The sequence below is a fragment of the Microtus pennsylvanicus genome, chromosome 12 (assembly GCF_037038515.1).
Source record: "Microtus pennsylvanicus isolate mMicPen1 chromosome 12, mMicPen1.hap1, whole genome shotgun sequence".
Taxonomy (NCBI): Eukaryota; Metazoa; Chordata; class Mammalia; order Rodentia; family Cricetidae; genus Microtus; species Microtus pennsylvanicus.
The window spans coordinates 98,721,770-98,745,130 of record NC_134590.1 but is presented as its reverse complement, the minus strand read 5'-3'; the positions used below and the strand labels follow the sequence as shown (position 1 = coordinate 98,745,130).

The 23,361-nt window shown below is 38.7% G+C and overlaps 3 protein-coding genes across 3 annotated transcripts; 2 read left to right on the top strand and 1 right to left on the bottom strand.

Moving 5' to 3' along the window:
* Positions 1–4,539: 4,539 nt before the first annotated feature.
* Positions 4,540–5,469, bottom strand: LOC142832856 (olfactory receptor 4X2-like). The gene has a single exon (XM_075943640.1). It carries the CDS (start codon positions 5,467–5,469, stop codon positions 4,540–4,542), a length of 930 nt encoding a protein of 309 aa, XP_075799755.1.
* Positions 5,470–12,949: 7,480 nt separating this feature from the next.
* LOC142832855 (olfactory receptor 4B13-like) lies at positions 12,950–13,876 on the top strand. Its single transcript, XM_075943639.1, has one exon. It carries the CDS (start codon positions 12,950–12,952, stop codon positions 13,874–13,876), a length of 927 nt encoding a protein of 308 aa, XP_075799754.1.
* A 6,939-nt stretch (positions 13,877–20,815) lies between these two features.
* Positions 20,816–21,742, top strand: LOC142832854 (olfactory receptor 4B13). The gene has a single exon (XM_075943637.1). The coding sequence runs from the start codon at positions 20,816–20,818 to the stop codon at positions 21,740–21,742; it is 927 nt and encodes a 308-aa protein (XP_075799752.1).
* The last annotated feature ends 1,619 nt before the right edge of the window (positions 21,743–23,361 follow it).

The window sequence follows — 23,361 nt, the reverse complement described above, 5'->3', positions numbered from 1 at the left end:
CATGTTGTTTTGCACACACTAGAGAGAAAGAACACACTAGAGAGAAAGTGTTGAAAGCAAGGCATGCAGGGGCCATTTGAACTTACCAACTGAAAATAAATTCCAGATGAATAAGGAAAGAAAAGAAGCCCACTGGACACTGGTGTGATCAATACTGGACTCACTATCCACCTATAGCTATGCCACTCCACTTTCCCTTCTCACTTTCTTTTATTTAAATTTCTCATCGTCATAAGAGTCTACCAAGCCTATCAATGCTAAGTCCTTCCCTCAAACTCCACCTCCATGCCTTTGTGTGTATTCTGTGTATAAAAGCATTTAATCACTTTGTAGCTCTTTCCCTCTGTCAACAACAGTTGTCCAGTCATGAAATATAGCACGAACTTCTGAAACAGAGGTGGTTTGTTGATCAGTCCATTTATCCATTCATTAATACAATACTGAATTCTATAATGTTCTAAATTCTGCTATAGGTACTAAACAATACACTGTATAAAAATAAAGTCACTAAACCTCATGAATGCAGCATCCTTAATTTTCCTTTTAGGATATAACTGAGTTAGAGAGGAAATGAAAAAAAAATGATTCCAGACAGTCAACTCAATCCTTTCAAGGACAGAAAAAAAATAAATATGACAAAAATACTAGTGGAGAAAAGCACATGGTAAGACCTTATTGTGGAAGACATCACACAGTTTTGCACAACAACAGAGATAAATGAATCTCAAGCCCTCCCTAGAGCATAGCTTTCCTAGTTCCAGAAGGTGCTATGCAGGCTCAGTTATCTTACCCGGTGCTGGGACATACATGCTACAATACTGGCATACCGGGAACAATATGCCTGCTTGTGCAATAGTGACGTGATAGCTATGGAGTAACCAACTGGTCTCTGAATAGATTTGAGACCTGTTCCACTGTAGGGAATTCACACCTGATCAAAAGCCCATAGCTGGGAGGGTCATAGACCCTAAGGTAAAAATTATTGTGGTCGTTGTTGTTGTTGCTAAATGGTCATGTAGTCAAACTACCTTCTAAATATTATGTTTGTGTTTATACCCATTGTGATGGCTATTCTTGGTTGTCAACTTGACTATATCTGGATTGAACTAAAATTCAGAAGTGGACAGCACACTTGTGATCCAAATCTTGAGGCAGGAAGACAATGTGCCTTTGATCAGAATCTTGAAGCAGGAAGGCACACCTTTAATTTGGGCTACACCTTCTGTTATATATGAGGAAACCTATACGTAAGGAAGCTTATATAAGAACAGGGTAAAAAGAAAGGGTTCATTCATTCTTGGCCTGCTTGTCCTCACCTTGTCAGCACATCCATTACTTCCCTGACACTGGAGCCTACTTCTTCAGGGTTCTAGCATACACAGAGCAGCTGAGACATCCAGCCTCATGGGACTGAGAAACTACTGGATTTGTAAACTTTCCTTTTACAACACTTAGCCATGTTGGACTGAAGCTCATAAGTCTTTTCCAATAAATTCCCGTGTATGTGTTTGTATATGTATGTATGTATGTGTGTGTATATATGGAGGGGGGGAGAGATTCATTCTATAAGTTCTGTGACTCTAGAGAACCCTGACTAATACACCCACAGACCTGGGCTACTCTCAACCATGGTCATAAAAATCTTTTTGCAGTGGGTATCATACAGTGAAGAGATTCATAACAAGTCAAAGTGCTGAGAATAGAGAACTGTGAATATTAAACCCTTAAAGGGATCTTTTTAACCCCCGTCCTGAAACCCAGGGAACGTCACAGAGGAGGAGGCAGAAAGATAAGTAGAAGAAGATGGGGAGGAGGCCTGTGAAATTCTGCCATCTAGCTATGGCATGGATATTGCACTCTTTAACTCACAGAAGTTGTGGTTCCAAGCACAAGATCTCCCAAAAATCAAGCCAGTCAATGGTCCAGTATGAATGGAGGAGGAGCTAATGAGGTCCTCCTAATTTAGGAGCTATTGGCAGTTGATAACTACTAGGGGAGGGTGAATCCTTCTTTGGGGATGTTGCAGTTGATAGGTTGACCATGTCCAGCAGATGGCTCCACTCTCAAGTACATATGACACAAATTAATTAGATTTTGTAGAATATTTCTTTAATAGAGAAGTGTCAGAGGTATACACCTTGAATCCCAGTATTTGAGAGGCAGAGGTAAGCAAATCTATCTGAATTCAAGGTCAGCCTAGTCTACAAAGTTAGTTCTGGGACTGCATAGAGAGACCCTGTCTTTAAATTAAAAAAAAAAAGAACAACAACAAAAAAAAAAACCCAGAAAGATGAGAACATAAAGATACAAAAAGAATATGTTATGAATGAGTCTAGGAGGAGATGGGGAGATGGAAATTAGGTATGGCCAAAATACATTTTGTATTTATATGTGACACTCTCAAATAATAATGTTTTTACATTTTTAAGAAAAAATAAATGATTCATTTAGGTTAGCACACCAAAAATTTAATCATCTAAGCCTGTAATTCTTTATACATTATTATGTATTTCACATTCTGAGTTTCATAATATCTTTACCATCAAGAATAAAATTTTTATACTTCAGTACATTCAAATTAGGTTCAATTAAATTTTTTGAGTTACATCGCAAATAAAACAGGCAAAGTTGGATTCCTAAAATATGAGAAAATACCACTGAACATCAGTGAGCAAGTGTCTTTCTGGTAGAATGAAGCATCTTTCAGGTAAATGCCCAAGAGTGAACCATGTGATAGATTGAATCCCATATTCCTGAGGAACTACCACAATGATTTGCATAGTAGTTACATGAGTTTGCACTCCTAGCAGCAATGGATGAATGTTCCCCTTACAACACATCCTTGCCAGCATAAGCTGGCAGTGAATAATAAAACTGAAGACGATATCAGAAGATAGAAAGGTCTTTCATACTCATGTATCATAGAATTAATATAGTAAAAATCATCATCTTAACCAAAATCAAGCTATAGATCAATGCATTCTCCATGAAAAACTCAACACAATTCCTCACAGATCTTAAAAGGAAAATTTTCAGCTTCATTTGGAAACAGAAACAAAAAAAAAAATCAAGAATAGCTAAAACAATCCTAAACAAAGAAGAACTGCTGGAGTTGTTACTATCCCCAATTTCACGTTACACTACAAAGCTATAGTAATGAAAACTGCATGGTATTGCAAAGAAAGGCACATTGATAATTGATTGATTGGAATTGAAAACCCTGACATAATTCTACATACACATTTTAATTTTTAATAAAACATTGGTAGATATTATCTACTATAAAGGTAGTAGAAAAGAGAATCCCGTGCCAGGAACTTTGGCTGATGCCATTACAAGAACGAAGGGAAACTGAAAATTTAAAGAAAAACAAAACAACAAAAAAACAGTAAGTGGCCATCACAAAACTCCAGTTGAGACGTTGTAATGACTAGAATAAAAATAGTAGCAATTAAGAATTTAGGAAAGGTTAAGACTCTAGATATATTCTGAAGGTAGAGTTCACAAGATTTACACAAGTTTTGATGGAGTAAAAGAAAATAAGTCAAGGAAGCAAGGAAGATTAATCAAAGCTTGATTGCTTATCCTGTGGCTTTGCCTTTTATTTTGTTTAATTTGTTGTTGCTGTTGTTGTTTAATAAAGTTAAATGAGGGCCATGAAGATGATTTGGTAAGTAAAAGTGCTTGCTTTCAAGGAGGATCACCTGAGTTTGATCTTCAAGACCCACCTGATTGAAGGAAAGACCTTACTCTGACAACTTGTGCTCTGACCTCCTATTTATTTGCTGTGCTTTGTGCAAGCAAATAAATACACACTTGCACACATAATTACATTAAATTAGTGTCCTAGTTAGGGTTTCTATTGCTATGATAAAACACCATGACCAGAGCATTTTGGGAACAAAATGGTTTATTTGCTTTATACTTCCATATCATTATTCACCATTGAAGGAAATAGGGTTAAGAACTCAAGCAGAACAGGAATCTGGAGGCAGGAACTAATTCAGAGGCCATGGAGGAGTGCTGCTTACTGGCTTGTTCCTCATGTCTTGCTCATCCTCCTTTCCTAGAAAACCATGTACCACAAGTTCAAGGATGGTACCACCCACAGTGTACTCTGCCCTCCCACACCAATCAATAATTAAGAAAATGCCCTATAGGCTTACCTACAGCTGGATCTTGTGGAGGCATTTTCTCAGTCACCCACTGTACCAAATTACAAAATCTTGATTCTGTGAGGAACACTTTCACACAGCATGCAGTTCAATTTCACAGAGAAACAAAGGGCTTCATATTCTTCAAAAAAGTAAGTTCACTGTTTATTTATGGGGATAAAGATTTGAAACATTCCAAAATGGCTATATGTGTTATAGTATAGCCCTAGCAGGATATATTTTACAGATGCTTAAAAAGAAAAATTTAGGATGGACCATAAAGAACAACTCTAGAATTATCAAGCCCTATGAATTTTTTCTACTCATTTTGCAAATTAGGAATTCAACATTATTCCAAACTCATGACCATACAAAGACTCAGGCTCTATTTTTTATCTACTTTCACCGTCCTGATCCATAGAATCTTCATGGCTTTCTTCACTTCTGCATTTCTTAGGGAATAGATGATAGGGTTAAGGAGGGGAGTTATCACTGTGTAGAACACAGCTACCATCTTGTCTACAGGCAAAGTGGCTGACGGTCTCAGATAGATAAAGACGCAGGGTGCAAAGAATAAGACAACTACAGTGACATGGGATCCACAGGTGGACAGAGCTTTGCGTCGTCCCTCAGAACTCTGAGTTCTCAGATGAAACAAGATAATCACGTAGGATGCTAAGAGGACCACAAAACTGATCACAGACAGTGTTCCCCCATTGGCAACAATCAGCAGGCCATTGAGGAAGGTATTTGAGCAGGCAAGTTTGAGCAGAGGAAGCACATCACAGAAATAATGGTCAATGATATTGGGACCACAGAAAGGTAAGTGAAAGATGAGAAGAATCTGGGCAATAGAATGCACAAAGCCTCCCGTCCACGCTGTTCCCACAAGGACGGCACACACCTGTCTGTTCATGATATTGGTGTAGTGCAGGGGCTTGCAGATGGCCACATAGCGGTCATAGGCCATCACCGTGAGCAGGAACATCTCAATACCACCAAAGAAGTGGATGAAGAAAAGCTGTGTAATGCAGCCCCATACAGATATGGATTTCTTCTGAGCTAGGAGATCAAAGATGAGTTTGGGCACTGTTGTAGAGGAGTAGCAGATCTCCACAAAGGAGAGGGAGCTAAGGAAAAAGTACATGGGGGACCCAAGACTTCTGCTGGCTGCGACAGTGACCACCATGAGGAGATTCCCAAGAACAATGGCTGTGTACAAGAGCAGAAATATCACAAAGCAAACTCTCTGTACCTCTTGATTGGGAGAGAGTCCCAGAAAAATGAACTCAGTTACATTGTGTATGTTAGCCATGAGGGAGCAAGTTGGGTGGTATGATCTGAAATGAAAAATGAGGAGTTAGTAATGTGGGGAAGGAAGAACATACCATGAGGACTGAGAGAAATGCACATGTGTTGTTATTTCAGGAATAGTGAGGAATAGCAAAATATGATGCTATAGGAGAGTTGCCATCAGTCTGAGAAAGGCTGCTAGGGACTTCGGACTTTACCCTGAAGCCAAGGTCCATCAGCAAGAATGTCTATTATCCAATGAGTAGTAAGTCACTTTGTATGTAGAATGTAGAGTTGTGGAAACACCAAAAAGGAAAGGCATTAAAAAGTTGTATTTCCTCATCAAAAAGAGGCTGCCAGGACACTGTTTCCATCTGTGCTGCATGTCTTTCTATTGTCTTTGAATGGCTTTTGGTATTTTTTTCTCCTGAAGACTTAGCTCGTTACTTCTTTCTTTGGTTAGCAGAACCAAGTTCTCAACCATTTAATACATGGTACCAGTATTTTCAGAATACATAACCCTGCTGTAGCTCCCTTGATGTTCAGTATACCTCAAGGGGATCAGAACTCACCACAGACATGGCTGTGCCTGTATGTCTTCTAATTCTTGTCCTTATTCTCTGTTCGATTACTTATTGATCTTTTCTTTTTCCTTCACTTCAATCCATTAACTTTTCTTCTTTCTCCTGGCATTTTGATTTCCTCTGTTTCTCTTAACGGCAGCAATGATCCAACAGCCTTGCTCATGGCCCAGCTATGTAACACGTCCGAGCATTATTTAGACTGCATAGTGTCTGACTTGAAAACTATGCTTTTTCCAACATAGCTGAGACTGTGTGTATTTACTCCAGCAAGACTCCAGGGCTCCTGAGGTTAGAGCTAGATGGTTCTGCCCATCTCACAAAAGCTCTCTCCTCACTGATCCAGACCTGTGAGGAAGACCTCTGCAGACCAGAGGGAACTCAGGAAATACACCTTACAATTATAGACACAGAGGGTGGAGAGCAGACATAAATTCCCAGGTCATCCGGCAATCCTCTCAGGAAGCTACTTGTGGAGAAAAGAGCTGGGTTTCCATTCAGCTGTTCTCAGGAAGTAATTTCTATAACATTTACAGAGTTCTTTAAGTTTTCAGATACTCAAGATTCAAATTAACATGCAGATGGCGCATACCTCAGAGGAAGAAACCACAAATCTTAAGTCCTGCCCAATTCTCCCATAAGCTAAGTTCCAGCCCTTGATTTTTTGGGCATCTTTCAGGGATGAGACATCTCTTCCCATTCATGGGTTCTTGTAGCCACTGTGCCTTCTCTCAGGACATTCTGTAACCATAGCACTTATCACAATGAATTTTATTGCCTACTACAGTATAAGTTCCCAGAGGGCAGAATATGCCCTGCTCTTCATTTCATCTTCAATGCTCACTGAAGTTGATCTCAAGAGATAACATTCAGTGAACATCGGGAGAATAAATGAATATTTGACATCTAAACTTGGTCTCCTTAGTCTAGTGTTGCACACATTGTAGGTGTTCAGTAACTACCAAACGAGGAAAAGCCTCTATGGTATGATATCCAGGGTCCAGACAGTACTTTTCACAAATATTCATGCAGGCATACTCTCAGAAATGCCATGTGTCTCATGGCACCATTCCCTTTGCTTTCAAATGAACTATCACAGCTAAATTAAACCTATGGCCACAAAGCTCACACCAGTGTTTCAGTTACTTTGCTCTTGTGAGCACAGTGATATTTTATGTTCTAACACATAAGCACAAATAATTGTGACAACATTGCTGGCTCATGATAATTTCCCAGTTACCTGATGGAGATGCATGGGCCAGGTGTGGCCCCGTCTTCTGCCTCAATGGAGTAACGAGATGAGGATATGTCCCCATGCAGCCTTAGTCTTGGAAATGTGGAGATCCTCAGCCTCAACTTCTCATGAATTTAAAATAAAAGTAAAACAAATTTGCCTCTCAGATGTTCCTCAGAGAACTAAGAACTCAGGAAGCTCAGCTTTAAGTTCACTCCAGGAAAAGCCAAGGGAGAAGTTATGATTAAGTGAGAAATGGGGAGTCCTTGGAGATCTTCATACTCACCCCTTCCTAATTAGGAAAAAATGTCTTACTGGAAGTAGGACCCTAAAGTCTCTGTGGGAAAAAATCTTTAGAAACCAGTGAGAAATGTGAAACAATGAAACCCACCCACTGATCAGAGATGATTAAAGGTGGTTCAGGGATTTCGGAATCACAGAAGGGATGATACTACTTGTGCTGAATTAGATGTATACATCAGTAGCTTCCAACTGAGGGGTGATTATGCCTGTGCAAGACATTTGATAATGTTTAAAGATTTTTGACCAGTCTGGCCAGGGAGGAGAGTGCCACTGACATTAAGGAGACACAAAGTCAGAGATTCATGAAGTATCCTACAATGCATAGGATGCTCCTGTATATTATAACTAAAGGGCTCCACAGACTTGTTGTAATGCCCTACTATTTATTTTTAAAAAATCCCTGAATGGATAATCATTTAAGTTGGGTGATGAATTACACAGCTTTGACCATACCTGCTTGTGCTTTAAGGTTCCTGTAATAAGATTTTAAAAAACCCAAAAATTGTCTCACTATGTAACCCTGCCAAGCCTAGAAATCTATGTAGATAGGGGTGGTCTTGAACTCAGAGATCCATCTGTCTCTGTCTCCTGAGTACTGGGATTAAGGGTGAATGCCACGATGCTTAGTGAACACAGAAGATTTTTAGGTAGTGAAAATATGCTATTATCATGGTTGTATGTCATCATACATTCATGTATGTACAAGCCTACAGACTGTGCACCAGCTAGACTAGACTAACATACGTTATAGACTTTGGGTGACAATGATGTGTCTGGTGAGAGATTTTACTAGTGGGGGATGTGAACACACAGGTACTGGGATAGGAAACATATAGAAAAAGGCTTTATTTTCCTAAGTTTTCTGAGTCCAAAACTGAGCTAACAAAATCTCTGAAAGGGTAAAAATATCAAGTGAGAATAAACGAAGTATTTTAAGTTTTATAAATAATTGATAAGAAGACTATGAGATATCAAGATTGAAGAAATGTTTTGAAATAATTACTTTTACATATGCAAACACCAAATCAAATATTGCACTGTATATAGGGAGGAATGCAGGAAAGATTAGTGAATAATTGCATCAAAACATTTTTTACTTAAGGAAAACCTGTACATATCCTCTAATGTGTTTCTACGGATTTGAGTTCCTGTGAAGGTCTGTCAGACCCAATATTTTCTATATTATAACATTCAATTTAATAAGTCTAAGGAAGGTATAATTCTTTTAATTTTGATTTTTAAAATTTATATGTATGGGTATTTGTCTGAATGTATGTCTGTGCCCGTGGAGGCCAGAAGAGGATATCAGATCCCCATAACTGGAGTTACAGTTGTTTGTGAGCCACAATGTGGCTGCTAAGAATCAAACCCAGCACCAAGCACAGCTGGACCGTGACTGAAAAAGCATGGGATAAAACCGGACTCTCTGAACATGGCGAACAATGAGGGCTGATGAGAAGCCAAGGACAATGGCACGGGGTTTTGACCCTATTTCATGTTCTGGCTTTGTGGGAGCCTAGCCAGTTTGGATGTTCACCTTCCTAGACATGGACGGAGGGGGGAAGACCTTAGACTTTCCACAGGGCAGGGAACCCTGACTGCTCTATGGACTGGAGAGGGAGGGGGAGATGAGTTTGGGGGAGGGGGAGAAGGGTAGGAGGAGGGGGAGGGAAATGGGAGGCTGGGAAGAGGCGGATACTTTTTCTTTTCCTTTTCTCAATTAAAAAAAAAAAAGAATCAAACCCAGGTCATCTGCAATAGCACCAAGTACCTTTAACCGCTGACCCACCTTCCTAGCACCAGGACGGTGGATTTAAAACACATGTGTGACCATGAGTGCTTGTTGTAGGAAACTGTCTTTGTTAAATATTTGCAGTAAAAAAAAAAAATGGTGTTTTTCTCCAAAATTTGTAAAATGTGCTTATCATGACAGGTTATTGTGGTGTCTAAACTGGTGGTGAAGATTAATCCATGGATATGACTTTCTTTACCCAGCTGCAGTTCAATCATACTAGTGCTTTCTCATTTAGAATTAGAAACATAACTTTATATTGGCATGTGAAATGAATAAGTGGTTTTATCAGTTTATGCCTATATTTTAAAATGTTTCTAGAAGATTTTACTTTTAATAGCCAAAATGAAGCCAATTCAACACCTAGTGATAAAAGAATATTTTTATAATTATGATGAATTCATGCAATAGGATATCCCTTACCATATAAAAAATGAATTATTGGGCTGGAGAGATGGCTCAGTTGGTAAAGTGCTTTCCATGAATGCACGAGGATCTGAGTTTAGATCCTTAGAATCCATAAAAATCTATATGCATGTCTGAATCCCAGCACAGTACTTGGAGGTGGAGTGCAAGGCAAGAGATAAGAGAATCCTTGGGCCTTGCTAGCAAGAAAGCCTTGCTGAACTGATGAGCTCTGGGTTCAGTGAGAGGCTTCGTTGAAATAAAAAGAACAAATGGTTAAGTGATTTAGAAATACCTAAATTTGATTTCAGGCTTCTCCACATGCACATATACATGCATGTGCAGCCATCCTCACACATGGGTACACACACACACACACACACACACACACACACACCATACCTATACATTGTATATGTGACCTCTAATTATTGTAATTCATAGCAGAATGACTAATACAGAAGAGTGCATGTTCAAGCTTCCATTTATAGGAACTCCAGACGATAGAAATTAGAACAGTGAAGTTGGGCATGGTGCCGCACACCTTTCATCCCAGTACTGGGAGGCAGAAGCAGGTGAATCTTTGAGTTCAAGACCAGTGTAGTCTATAGAGCAAATTACAGGCCAGCCAGAGCCACACAGAGAAACTTTGTCTTGAAAACCAAAACCAAAAATAGAAACAGAAACAAAAACCAAACAACACAAAACAAAACTTAAAATTATATCAGTGGGTACTCTGAACACAACCTCATGACTGATATATTGGGGGAAAATCTTAAATATGTTATAGCTTCAGACTTATTACACATGTCTTATATATAATAGTACACATATATTATATATACATAAATATAAGAACACAATAATAAAAGACAGAAGAGCATGACAAATTTACAAATGTTTTATGGTTCTCGTAAATCCTTGACTTACATGTTACAAAAATCATTACTTATATTTGCTTTTATTGCTCTTTTTTGATCACCGTCCCCCTCTATAAAATGAAGGTACAACCTTCATTTTAGAATAGAGAAATAGAGAAAATTTAAGTCTCACATGTCCAGAGAGTTTCATTTTTGTGCCTCTTAAGCCCAGCCCTTAAATTAGTTCTTGGTGATTTGTAGTATTCACCAGTATTTGTTGAGTAAGTGAATGAAAGAGTGAAAGGGTGATTGGTACTTTCTCCAGAGGAAGTTGTCCCCATCTTTCATGATCACGACCACTGTCCTCAATGAGGGAGCAATGAGGTTTATGGCAACTGAGGTGATTTTTTTGAAGTGATTTTTAAAATATAAACATGGCACATAAATATGAGAATTAGAAAATTCAGTGTAGCACATATAGCCTAACTGTTAATTTATATAGGAGTAGAAATGGAAAAATGAGAAGTAGGAGGTAAATGGGATAGTTATAAGCAAATAGTTAATTTACTGCTAAACGTAAATTTACGTGTTAGTGTTCACGTCCTGGCTTCCAGTCCTGTCTCTCTTATCTACTATCATGTAAATTTATTTTCAGTAGACAAACCTGAGGAAAATGAGTCCCACATGCCTGATTCTCATCTTTTGTCTTTGCCTTCCTAATTTTAAAGAGCTTCATGTAAAAGTCACTGAAGTACTTGAGATTAAATTTAAACCTTTTCTTTTTGTTCCAGTTTAGTCACAAAGTTTCCCTCTGGAGAAAAGAAATTCCATGGGGGACATTTGTTCCATGATTATAGCCTGTGAGTTAGTTTATTATAAAGAATGCAAGGACCTCAGTGTGTAGTCACACCTTTGGATAAAGAATGAGTGGGTAGATTTTCTTGTCAAAAGAAAAAAATGTAAAATTTCTCTCTTTGCTGCTTCTTATGCCTGCAATTAATTTTTACATTCAAATGTTCAACTTCATGTAGCTTTCTGAGTTTCCTCTTTATTTTATAATTAGCTTTAGGTACCAGTTACATTCCTTTCTAATAGGTACTAAGACTAGTGATGATTTTTTTTCTTGGAGAGAAAATGCAGCCCTTAAATTGCAATGACAACCTCCACCCAGTAAAGTCAGAAAATTCAGTGCTATTGAGACTATTATCCTTGATTTAGTGCATGGAAAAATCATTTGAAGGTGATTTTGGGAAGCCAGTTCTCCTCTCTCAGCCTTTGTCATTTCATCCATGAGCAAAAAAATTTAGGAGATATTCTTTTAAATCTACTTCACATTATTCTAACATAGTTAAGATGAGGATGATTGGTACATGGCTCACTGGGTGTTCAATGAGGAATCTGTTGGGTGGTGATATTTAAGGGACCTTGTTTGCTCAAGTACCAGGACTCATAAACTATTCCTTGTTCCTTCCCAGCCGAATTTTTCCAAAACCAAACTTCTACTTGACTCATGTTGTATTTAAGCAGAGACATACTTCATATTGGGTTGGAGACAATTTGAGTTTACTTAAAATCTGTGATCTAACTCCTTGTTGAAGATAAAGAACACAGCATCCCTTCTGATCTACAGCAAGGTAAAGTGACTAGAAATAAGATACAGAGTTTCTTAGCCATTGTTTGTTGGACAACCTCAATTTCCTCTTAGACCTACAAAGTCTCACTTTTATTGAGTGGCTGCATTTGATGATTTTTAGTAGGCAGACCTACTAAAACTAGTAATTTTTATCCAATGAAAAATACAGCATAAAATTAATTATTTTAAAAGTTCTTTTAGGTTTTTGGATTCTGTGAGTTACTGTTTTAGAGTCACCAAGGAGAATCATCCCAGAATTGAATGGGAATTTGATTTCTTCACAGGTAAGAGGAGCTTACTTGGGAGCACAGGAGTGTCCCCGAAGGTTAGACCACTAAATAGGGTCCTAATTCTAATGACTCTCCAAATATCGACTGCACTGGAAATGACGAGGATCCCAGAGTGAAAGCCTGATAGAATGGTTGTGAGCCCTAGAATTCTCTACTTCTTCTGTTACTATGGTCAAATAAGTTTTTCTGAATATTCATTTTCTAGTTACAAAGTAAACGATTAAAATAGTATAAAATGTTATACCTTGAATATACATGTAACTAGTATTTATTGACTAAATAAATGATATACATATTGTAAATTGTTTTACATTATCTGCCATACTATACATGTCATGAATTTGTGTTCAAATTGTTTTTTTTCAACAGAATATTATAACATCCAGCGCAACTGAACTGAAGCCATGGCTAAGACAAATAACGTGACTGAACTGATCATCACTGGTCTTTTCCAGGATGCAAAGGTACAAAAAGTGTGCTTTGTACTGTTCCTTCCCGTGTACCTGGCCACAGTGCTGGGCAATGGCCTCATTGTTGTGACAGTCAACATCAGTAAGAGTCTGCATTCTCCCATGTACATCTTCCTCAGCTCCTTGTCCCTGGTGGAGATCTGCTACTCCTCTACTGTTGTCCCTAAGTTCATCACTGACTTACTTGTAAAAATTAAAACCATCTCTCTGAAGGGCTGCCTGGCTCAGATATTCTTCTTCCACCTTTTGGGGGTTGCTGAGATTCTTCTGCTTGTGGTGATGGCCTATGATCGCTATGTGGCCATCTGCAAACCTCTCCATTACATGAACATCATGAGTCGTCAAGTGTGTCACATGCTGGTAGCTGGCTCCTGGCTGGGGGGCCTCATTCACTCCACAATCCAGATCCTCATCACCATTCCATTGCCCTTCTGTGGTCCCAATGTAATTGACCACTACTTCTGTGACCTCCAGCCATTATTTAAACTTGCCTGCACTGACACCTTTATGGAAGGGATTATCGTGATGGCCAACAGTGGTTTAATCTCTATTATCTCTCTCCTTATCTTGGTGTCCTCCTATATCACCATCCTTGTGAACTTGAGGAACCATTCTGCAGAGGGGAGGCGCAAGGCCCTCTCCACCTGTGCTGCCCACATTACAGTGGCCATCTTGTTCTTTGGACCTGCTAGCTTCCTTTATCTGAGACCTTCCTCTACATTTACTGAAGATAAGCTTGTGGCTGTGTTCTACACAGTCATCACCCCCATGCTGAACCCCATCATCTACACCCTTAGAAATGCAGAGGTGAAAAATGCCATAAAGAAGTTGTGGGACAAAAAGAGCTCAGAGGCTGAGTGAATGGAGTAATAAATGACGAAAAGGGATTTTAAAACTTAGTCTGTTGTTGATGTAGATTTTGCTGTTTGGTGCATATTCAAATAAAAGAGTAGTTAGAAGAGCGTATTTCTTTTACTGCTGTACTCCTCTCAGGAAACAAATACTCCAAGGACAGAGGTCTGATTTTCTCACTGAATTTGATTGGCTGCATAGTTAAAAAGCAAGTGCAAATTCAAAGAATATATAGAAACATGCTTGTATGTTCCTTGAGACATGGTAGTATTTTGAAAGATTGGGTAAAGTATACTTTAGTACTTCCATACATTGTATACAAACCATTTTATGACTATTATTATCTCAAAAATTAGCATTTCTTTTTGTTGAGAAATGATTACTATTTTCACTGGAAGAATTAAGGACAGGGTCATAACTTTTTAATTCATATCTCTTTCCCATTATTATGAGTGACCATGCCACAGCTATTTCTTGTAATATCCACTGATTTTTTTTCAGTGAGGTGAGATTAAAAGAGTCTTTGTTAATCTGCACGGTTATATTTCTCATAATCTCTTCAATGCCCCATTGTATCTCCCCACTATGAAAAGTTTTGAGTGTATCTTACAATTGCTCTGTCTTGGCTTAGGAGTTGTATAAAATTGCACTGATTTGCATCCATTCACCCAGATTTTCTCAAGTTGTGATATGCCAGAGTAGGCTGTGTTTCCACCAAGTATCGTTTGGGCTCCGAGATCATATAATAGAGGAATTTGTGGCTGCAGGGCAAGGCATAGACAAATTCATATGTTGATGAAAACATGTGTGTCTGTGATAATACATGATAGTCAAAGACACACGGCTAATGGACATTTAAATTTATGTATCATTAATGTCACTAAAACCTGGAATTCTTAAAATTGACTATGAAAGTTGGTAGCATAAGTGTGTTTTCCTAAGACTTGTAGGTTTCTCAGTGTTAGAGGCAAGACTTCTATCCTACTACCTTGATGGTTCTGTGTCTACCTGCCTCTAACCTCAGGTTTCATTAACCAGCTCTTTACCTCATTCTCACATATCCTTTCTAATCACTCCCAAATTCCCACACAAATCTCAGGGTGGCTGGAGAGAAGGAGCATTTGCAGCAGCCACAGGCCATGTCTAGTCAGCTTGTCTTGCTCTCTCACTGTTAAACTAAGAATGTATTTATAGCCTGTGTGATTTCCTGTCTCATGATCACCTGCTAATCAGAAGGACTACATAAAGCTAGAGATTTTGCTGGATTATTTATTGGGTGGACAAGTTGATGAATGTTATCTTTCAGAGTCCAATTCTTGACATATTCAGTGGGTATAGTCAACTATCATTCACAGATACAGAAACAGAAGGATAGGGGGCAAGTAGTTTTATAATGTATGTAATACACAAATATGCAAATGTGAGAATGAGAAGATGAAAATAAAATAATGTCAATCATCACTATAGTTTTATATAAAAGTGGTAAAAAGGATAGGCTGTCCTCAGTTGTCTACTTATTCAGTAGCTGATCAAAACCTAATGCCCAAGGACTTTCTCTTCCTTTTTAAAAATTCTGCTATATCGGCGATCGCTTCCTAGGTATAACCCCAGCAGCACAGACATTAAGGGCAACATTGAATAAATGGGACCTACTGAAACTGAGAAGCTTCTGTAAAGCAAAGGACACTGTCACTAAGACAAAAAGTCAACCCACTGACTGGGAGAAGATCTTGACCAACCCCGCAACAGACAAAGGTCTGATCTCCAAAATATATAAAGAACTCAAGAAACTAGACTTTAAAATGCAAATTAACCCAATTAAAAAATGGGGCACTGATCTGAACAGAGAATTCTCAACAGAAGAAGTTCAAATGGCCAAAAGACACTTAAGGTCATGCTCAACCTCCTTAGCCATCAGGGAAATGCAAATCAAAACAACTTTGAGATATCATCTAACACCTGTCAGATTGGCTAAAATCAAAAACACCAATGATAGCCTTTGCTGGAGAGGTTGTGGAGGAAGGGATACCCTCATCCATTGCTGGTGGGAATGCAAACTTGTGCAACCACTTTGGAAAGCAGTGTGGCGGTTTCTCAGGAAATTCGGGATCAACCTACCACTAGACCCAGCAATGCCACTCTTGGGAATATACCCAAGAGAGGCCCGATCACATGACAGGGGCATTTGTTCAACTATGTTCATAGCAGCATTATTTGTAATAGCCAGAACCTGGAAACAACCTAGATGTCCTTCAATGGAAGAATGGATGAAGAAAGTGTGGAATATATACACATTAGAGTACTACTCAGCGGTAAAAAACAATGACTTCTCGAATTTTGCATGCAAATGCATGGAAATAGAAAACACTATCCTGAGTGAGGTAACCCAGACCCAAAAAGATGAACATAGGATGTACTCACTCATAATTGGGTTCTAGCCATAAATAAAGGTCAGTGAGTCTATAATTTGGTATCCTTAAGAAGTTAAATAAGAAGTGAACCCAAAGAAAACCATATAGCTATCCTCCTGGTTATGGGAAGTAGACAAGATTGCCGGGCAAAAAATTGGGATCTTGATTCAGTCTCATATCAATAAAGCAAAATGTAAAAAAAAAAATTGGGATCTTGGGGGTGGGCTGGGAGGGGGGTAAGGGGTGGTGGGGAGAGAAAAGTGAGAAGGGTAGGATGAGGGGAACTTGGGGAAACGGGATGATTGGGATAAAGGAAGGTTGGATAGGGGAGCAGGGAAGCACATATCTTAATTAAGGGAGCCATCTTAGGGTTGGGAAGAGACTTGGACCTAGAGGGGCTCCCAGGTGCCCAAGACGAGGTCCCCAGTTAGTTTTTGGGGCAGCTGAGGATAGGGATCCTGAAATGACCCTATCCTATAGCCATACTGATGAATATCTTGCATATCACCATAGAACCTTCATCTGGCGATGGATGGAGATAGAGACAGAGACCCACCCTGGAGCACCAGACTGAGCTCCAAATGTCCCAATGAGGAGCAGAAGGAGGGAGAACATGAGCAAAGAAGTCAGGACCACAAGGGGTGCACCTACCCACGGAGACAGTGGGGCTGATCTATTGGGAGCTCACCAAGGCCAGCTGGACTGTAACAGGAAAAGCATGAGATAAAACCGGACTCTCTGAATATGGCGGACAATGAGGGCTGCTGAGAAGCCAAGGACAATGGCACTGGGTTTTGATCCTACTTCATGTTCTGGCTTTGTGGGAGCCTAGCCAGTTTGGATGTTCACCTTCCTAGACCAGGATGGAGGGGGGAGGACTTTGGACTTTCCACAGGTCAGGGAACCCTGACTGCTCTTCAGACTGGAGAGGGAGGGGCAGAGGAGTGGGAGGAGGGAGAGAGGAGTGGGGGAAGGGGGAGAGGAGTGGGGGGAGGGGAAGAGGAATGGGGGGAGACATAGAGGAGTGGGAGGCTGGGAGGAGGCGGAAATTTTATTTCAATAAAAAAAATAAAAAATTAAAAAAAAGTTCTGCTATATCAATCAGAAACCATAGGCAATAAGCCTATTACCTTTACTTTTTAATGTACCTTCTCCTTGTTGGGTGTAAAGCAATATTGAAATGACATTAAAATGATTGCAAAAGATTTAGAAAATTTCCCTAAGTCATTCTTTATTTGCCTAAGTTTTCCTACAGGTAAAAGAAATTCCATGGGGAAGTCGGTCTCTTGATCATATGTGTGGCCTCATTCATCATAAATAGTCCAAGAATCTGAGCATTTAATCACAACCTTTGGACATTGTGTGGATAGACATGACTGGGGCATCAAAGCAGGATTTTATTACCGCTGAATTTCCTAGTCTCATGAATTTTTATTTTTATTCTAAAGTTGTAAGTCTAAATATTTTTTCCTTCTGATTTGTCTTCGTCATCACTTTATTTTCTAAATACTCCATAGGGGACAGATCCAACTTTTGAAAGGCAGTAACATTTCCACCTCATATCCCCAAAGCCTAATGATTTGGAGAGAGAATTGTTTCCTGTGACAGTACCAAATAAAGAACAGAGTGTGGTTTTAGGAAATCAATTCACCTTTCTCAGACTTTTACCTTTTTTATACATTCAGAAGTTAATATAAGATTATTATAAATTATTCTCTAAAGTGTTTAAGAAAACACTCCTAATGTAGTTTTGCTGAGTGTGACTTGGTTTGGGTCTTCAGTAGGAAATCTGCTCAGTGATGATATTAGTCAAGGGACTTCACTTATGAAAGAAAACAGAATCTGTAAGGAGGAATCTGATGCTCCTTCTCTATATAGATTTTTTTCCCCAGAGCAAACCTCTCCTTGAGGCATAGCATGTTCTATGGGAGAGGAGAATTTTTATGATGAATTAGAAACAATTTATTTGAAGTCTATGTGGTCTAAATACTGCTCTACCTGGGAGCAAGGAGCACACCAGGTCTTCTGACCAGAAGGTAGGTGAAGCGACTTGAAGTAAGAATTAGAGTCTACAGGCTGCAATAGGTATCAGGTAACTCATTATTTTCTCTACCCCTGTCTGTATAAAGTACATGTCTATCTGCTGGTGTGACTTTATAAACTTCTTCTCCTGGTTTGCATTTTCCTTGGTGCGTCAGTCATTGTGGGGAAAGAGGAGGAATTTCTCAATTGCTAAATGTTTGGGGGTTGGAGAGAGAGAGGAGAGAAAGAGAGAGAGAGAGAGAGAGAGAGAGAGAGAGAGAGAGAGAGAAGATTAAATGTAGAAAAGGCAGAGCTGAATAGGACCAGGTTGTGTTAAAAAAAAGGTTATCAGATGTCAGATGTCTTCCTGTTGGAGGAACTGATCCATGAAACATAAGAAGCTATGCAACTTTGTGTGTTTTCCTAATTCAGGGATTAAACCTTGTCAAGGTTATTTGTAATATACATAAACTTCCATCTCCCTTCTCATCTTTGTCAGTGATAAAGATGTTTTCTGCCGTCTCAAAAGTTTTAGTTCTTATTTATTTTAATTAATACATTTTATACAATGCCAACCACCTCTCCGAAGTAATTGGTGCTGCCAGAAGCAGACACATCTCACTGTCATAAAACATCCTAAGTTCTTAAAATACTTTAAATGCAATATTCCTAGATTTGAAAGATTTGAAGAATACCTATTCATAAGAAATATATCTCTATATATCTAGAAAACCTAATTAACATGACTAAAAGTTTCATTATTATAAATGACTACCTTTCAATTCATAATTTTTATGAATTCACAAACACATCATACCCTAAAAAAAGAGAAAATATATACATATAAAAGAATTGACCTTAAATTGTATCAATAAACCAAGATCCATTACAATGCAAAGTATTCATCTCTAGAGCATATTTTAAACATATTCTTTTCCAGTCCCCTATTACTACTCCCAGATTCTCCCTCTCTATACCCAACCAACTTTGTATTTTTTTTCTTCAAAAAATGAGCTAACCTAAACAAAAATCAGCTAACAAACCAAACAACAACAGTAACAATCCCACCTAACCCCAAACTACCATAGATTCCACAGGACCCACCTCCTAATATAGAATCTGTTTTGTGTTGCCTCATTAATTCTGGGCATTGGGTGAACTTGGAGTATGGTTGATATACACAGTGTCACTCTATGGGAGAAAACTGACTTTCCTCTCTCTCAGTGGGTATCAGTTACAAATAGGTCTTTTGTCTGTGGTGGGATTTTTTTCATCCACTGGTCCTTTTCCATGCCGGGATTTTGTCTATCTTGATTTTGTGCAGGTCTTGCACATGTTGTCAGTTTCTGTGAGTTCATATATACCTCATCACTATTGTGTCTGGGAACATAACCTTTCCCTTTTCAGCATTTCTTTTCTCTATGGAATCCACTCTCTATTGCTTCACTCACCTAATTCCACTTAGCTATTTTGAAATTTCTCTGTTTCTTTGGAATGAACGTCTCTCAGTAGATTTGGTGGTAGATGGTGGGAAACAATTGTGGAACAGGGTGGAAAATATAGTTAGTTCCACACTCTCAGAGATGTGAACATTTGTTGTAGAAACATATTTCTTGTGGCAAGATGTAGAGGATTTTGCTTTGGTACAGTGAGGACTGGGACAACTGAGAGAAAACATCATGGAAGACATTGAGAAATGACAGAAACAACAGGAAAATTATTTCTTGCGAAAGTGTAGCTTTGTTTCCTGGTGAGTTTATGGTTTTGGAAGTTGGATCTCTGGTTGTAACTGAATCACCACAGCTTATTCTGCGCGTGTATCACTCTGCAGACTTGAAGACTGCATGTCAAAGGGAGCTTTCCTTGTCATGTTTGTCTGTCTCATCATATAATGTCTGCCATGTCACTACACATTGAGTCTGAGTTTGCTTTGTACTTCCCAACTTGTAGAATCATGAGCTAGCAAATATGCACTCTTTATTAATTACCAAGTCTATACTACAGATGTAGTACTTCTCTGAGGAAAAAAGGATATAAAGAATTCCAACCAGCACAGTATCCAAGAGATGACTCAAAAGGAAGACTTATTAAATGCAATGAAGATAATACAAACACATGATCTATGTTTCTGTATATGCATCTATCATCTATCTACTTATAATATATCTTGAAATCTTAACTTCAGAATTCCTTGTGATAAATTAGAAAGATACCTGGGATGAAAGTTAGAAGGACTTATTTTGAGTTACATTTTCTTGTGATATCAACATTATTCTGGATTTTACTCTCTGTTAATAATTAAATGAAACCAAAATAAAAGAAATAAAACCATTAAATTACTAATATTTAATCCTGAATGAGAATATATTGGTGAAATGAAAGACTGAGTAGTAAGTGTATAGTAAAACAGTCCGTTCTTTCCAGAATGCTTTTAGTAAAATTAATTTGTGCTAAAATTTTTGGCTTTTTTCTAGCCGTCATTCTATCTGATGTCCAACACGCTTGAGCTCACTCCATGGCCAATGAAAATAATGTCACTGAGTTAATTTTCACCGGCCTTTTCCAGGATCCAGAGGTACAGAAGGTGTGCTTTGTACTGTTCCTTCCCGTATACCTGACCACAGTGCTGGGCAATGGCCTCATTGTTGTGACAGTCAACATCAGTAAGAGTCTGCGTTCTCCTATGTACTTTTTCCTCAGCTCCTTGTCCCTGGTGGAGATTTGTTACTCCTCTACCATTGTCCCTAAATTCATCACTGACTTACTTGTAAAAATTAAAACCATCTCTCTGAAGGGCTGCCTGGCTCAGATATTTTTCTCCCATTTCCTTGGAGTTGTTGAAATCATTCTGCTTGTGGTGATGGCCTATGATCGCTATGTGGCCATCTGCAAACCTCTCCATTACATGAACATCATGAGTCGTCAAGTGTGTCACATGCTGGTAGCTGGCTCCTGGCTGGGGGGCCTCATTCACTCCACAATCCAGATCCTCATCACCATTCCATTGCCCTTCTGTGGTCCCAATGTAATTGACCACTACTTCTGTGACCTCCAGCCATTATTTAAACTTGCCTGCACTGACACCTTTATGGAAGGGGTTATTGTGATGGCCAACAGTGGTTTAATCTCTATTATCTCTCTCCTTATCTTGGTGTCCTCCTATATCACCATCCTTGTGAACTTGAGGAACCATTCTGCAGAGGGGAGGCGCAAGGCCCTCTCCACCTGTGCTGCCCACATTACAGTGGTCATCTTGTTCTTTGGACCTGCTAGCTTCCTTTATCTGAGACCTTCCTCTACTTTTACTGAAGACAAGCTTGTGGCTGTGTTCTACACAGTCATCACCCCCATGCTGAACCCCATCATCTACACCCTTAGAAATGCAGAGGTGAAAAATGCCATAAAGAAGTTGTGGGACAAAAAGAGCTCAGAGGCTGAGTGAATGGAGTAATAAATGACGAAAAGGGATTTTAAAACTTAGTCTGTTGTTGATGTAGATTTTGCTGTTTGGTGCATATTCAAATAAAAGAGTAGTTAGAAGAGCGTATTTCTTTTACTGCTGTACTCCTCTCAGGAAACAAATACTCCAAGGACAGAGGTCTGATTTTCTCACTGAATTTGATTGGCTGCATAGTTAAAAAGCAAGTGCAAATTCAAAGAATATATAGAAACATGCTTGTATGTTCCTTGAGACATGGTAGTATTTTGAAAGATTGGGTAAAGTATACTTTAGTACTTCCATACATTGTATACAAACCATTTTATGACTATTATTATCTCAAAAATTAGCATTTCTTTTTGTTGAGAAATGATTACTATTTTCACTGGAAGAATTAAGGACAGGGTCATAACTTTTTAATTCATATCTCTTCCCCATTATTATGAGTGACCATGCCACAGCTATTTCTTGTAATATCCACTGATTTTTTTTCAGTGAGGTGAGATTAAAAGAGTCTTTGTTAATCTGCACGGTTATATTTCTCATAATCTCTTCAATGCCCCATTGTATCTCCCCACTATGAAAAGTTTTGAGTGTATCTTACAATTGCTCTGTCTTGGCTTAGGAGTTGTATAAAATTGCACTGATTTGCATCCATTCACCCAGATTTTCTCAAGTTGTGATATGCCAGAGTAGGCTGTGTTTCCACCAAGTATCGTTTGGGCTCCGAGATCATATAATAGAGGAATTTGTGGCTGCAGGGCAAGGCATAGACAAATTCATATGTTGATGAAAACATGTGTGTCTGTGATAATACATGATAGTCAAAGACACATGGCTAATGGACATTTAAATTTATGTATCATTAATGTCACTAAAACCTGGAATTCTTAAAATTTAATTTTAACTTACTTAAATCTACATAGGTACACACCATATGACTATGAAAGTTGGTAGCATAAGTGTGTTTTCCTAAGACTTGTAGGTTTCTCAGTGTTAGAGGCAAGACTTCTATCCTACTACCTTGATGGTTCTGTGTCTACCTGCCTCTAACCTCAGGTTTCATTAACCAGCTCTTTACCTCATTCTCACATATCCTTTCTAATCACTCCCAAATTCCCACACAAATCTCAGGGTGGCTGGAGAGAAGGAGCATTTGCAGCAGCCACAGGCCATGTCTAGTCAGCTTGTCTTGCTCTCTCACTGTTAAACTAAGAATGTATTTATAGCCTGTGTGATTTCCTGTCTCATGATCACCTGCTAATCAGAAGGACTACATAAAGCTAGAGATTTTGCTGGATTATTTATTGGGTGGACAAGTTGATGAATGTTATCTTTCAGAGTCCAATTCTTGACATATTCAGTGGGTATAGTCAACTATCATTCACAGATACAGAGGCAGAAGGATAGGGGGCAAGTAGTTTTATAATGTATGTAATACACAAATATGCAAATGTGAGAATGAAAAGATGAAAATAAAATAATGTCAATCATCACTATAGTTTTATATAAAAGTGGTAAAAAGGATAGGCTGTCCTCAGTTGTCTACTTATTCAGTAGCTGATCAAAACCTAATGCCCAAGGACTTTCTCTTCCTTTTTAAAAACTCTGCTATATCAATC

Excerpts from the sequence above, each read along its gene's own strand:
- LOC142832856 (XM_075943640.1), bottom strand. The coding sequence starts at position 5,469 with ATGGCTAACATACACAATGTAACTGAGTTCATTTTTCTGGGACTCTCT.
- LOC142832855 (XM_075943639.1), top strand. The coding sequence starts at position 12,950 with ATGGCTAAGACAAATAACGTGACTGAACTGATCATCACTGGTCTTTTC.
- LOC142832854 (XM_075943637.1), top strand. The coding sequence starts at position 20,816 with ATGGCCAATGAAAATAATGTCACTGAGTTAATTTTCACCGGCCTTTTC.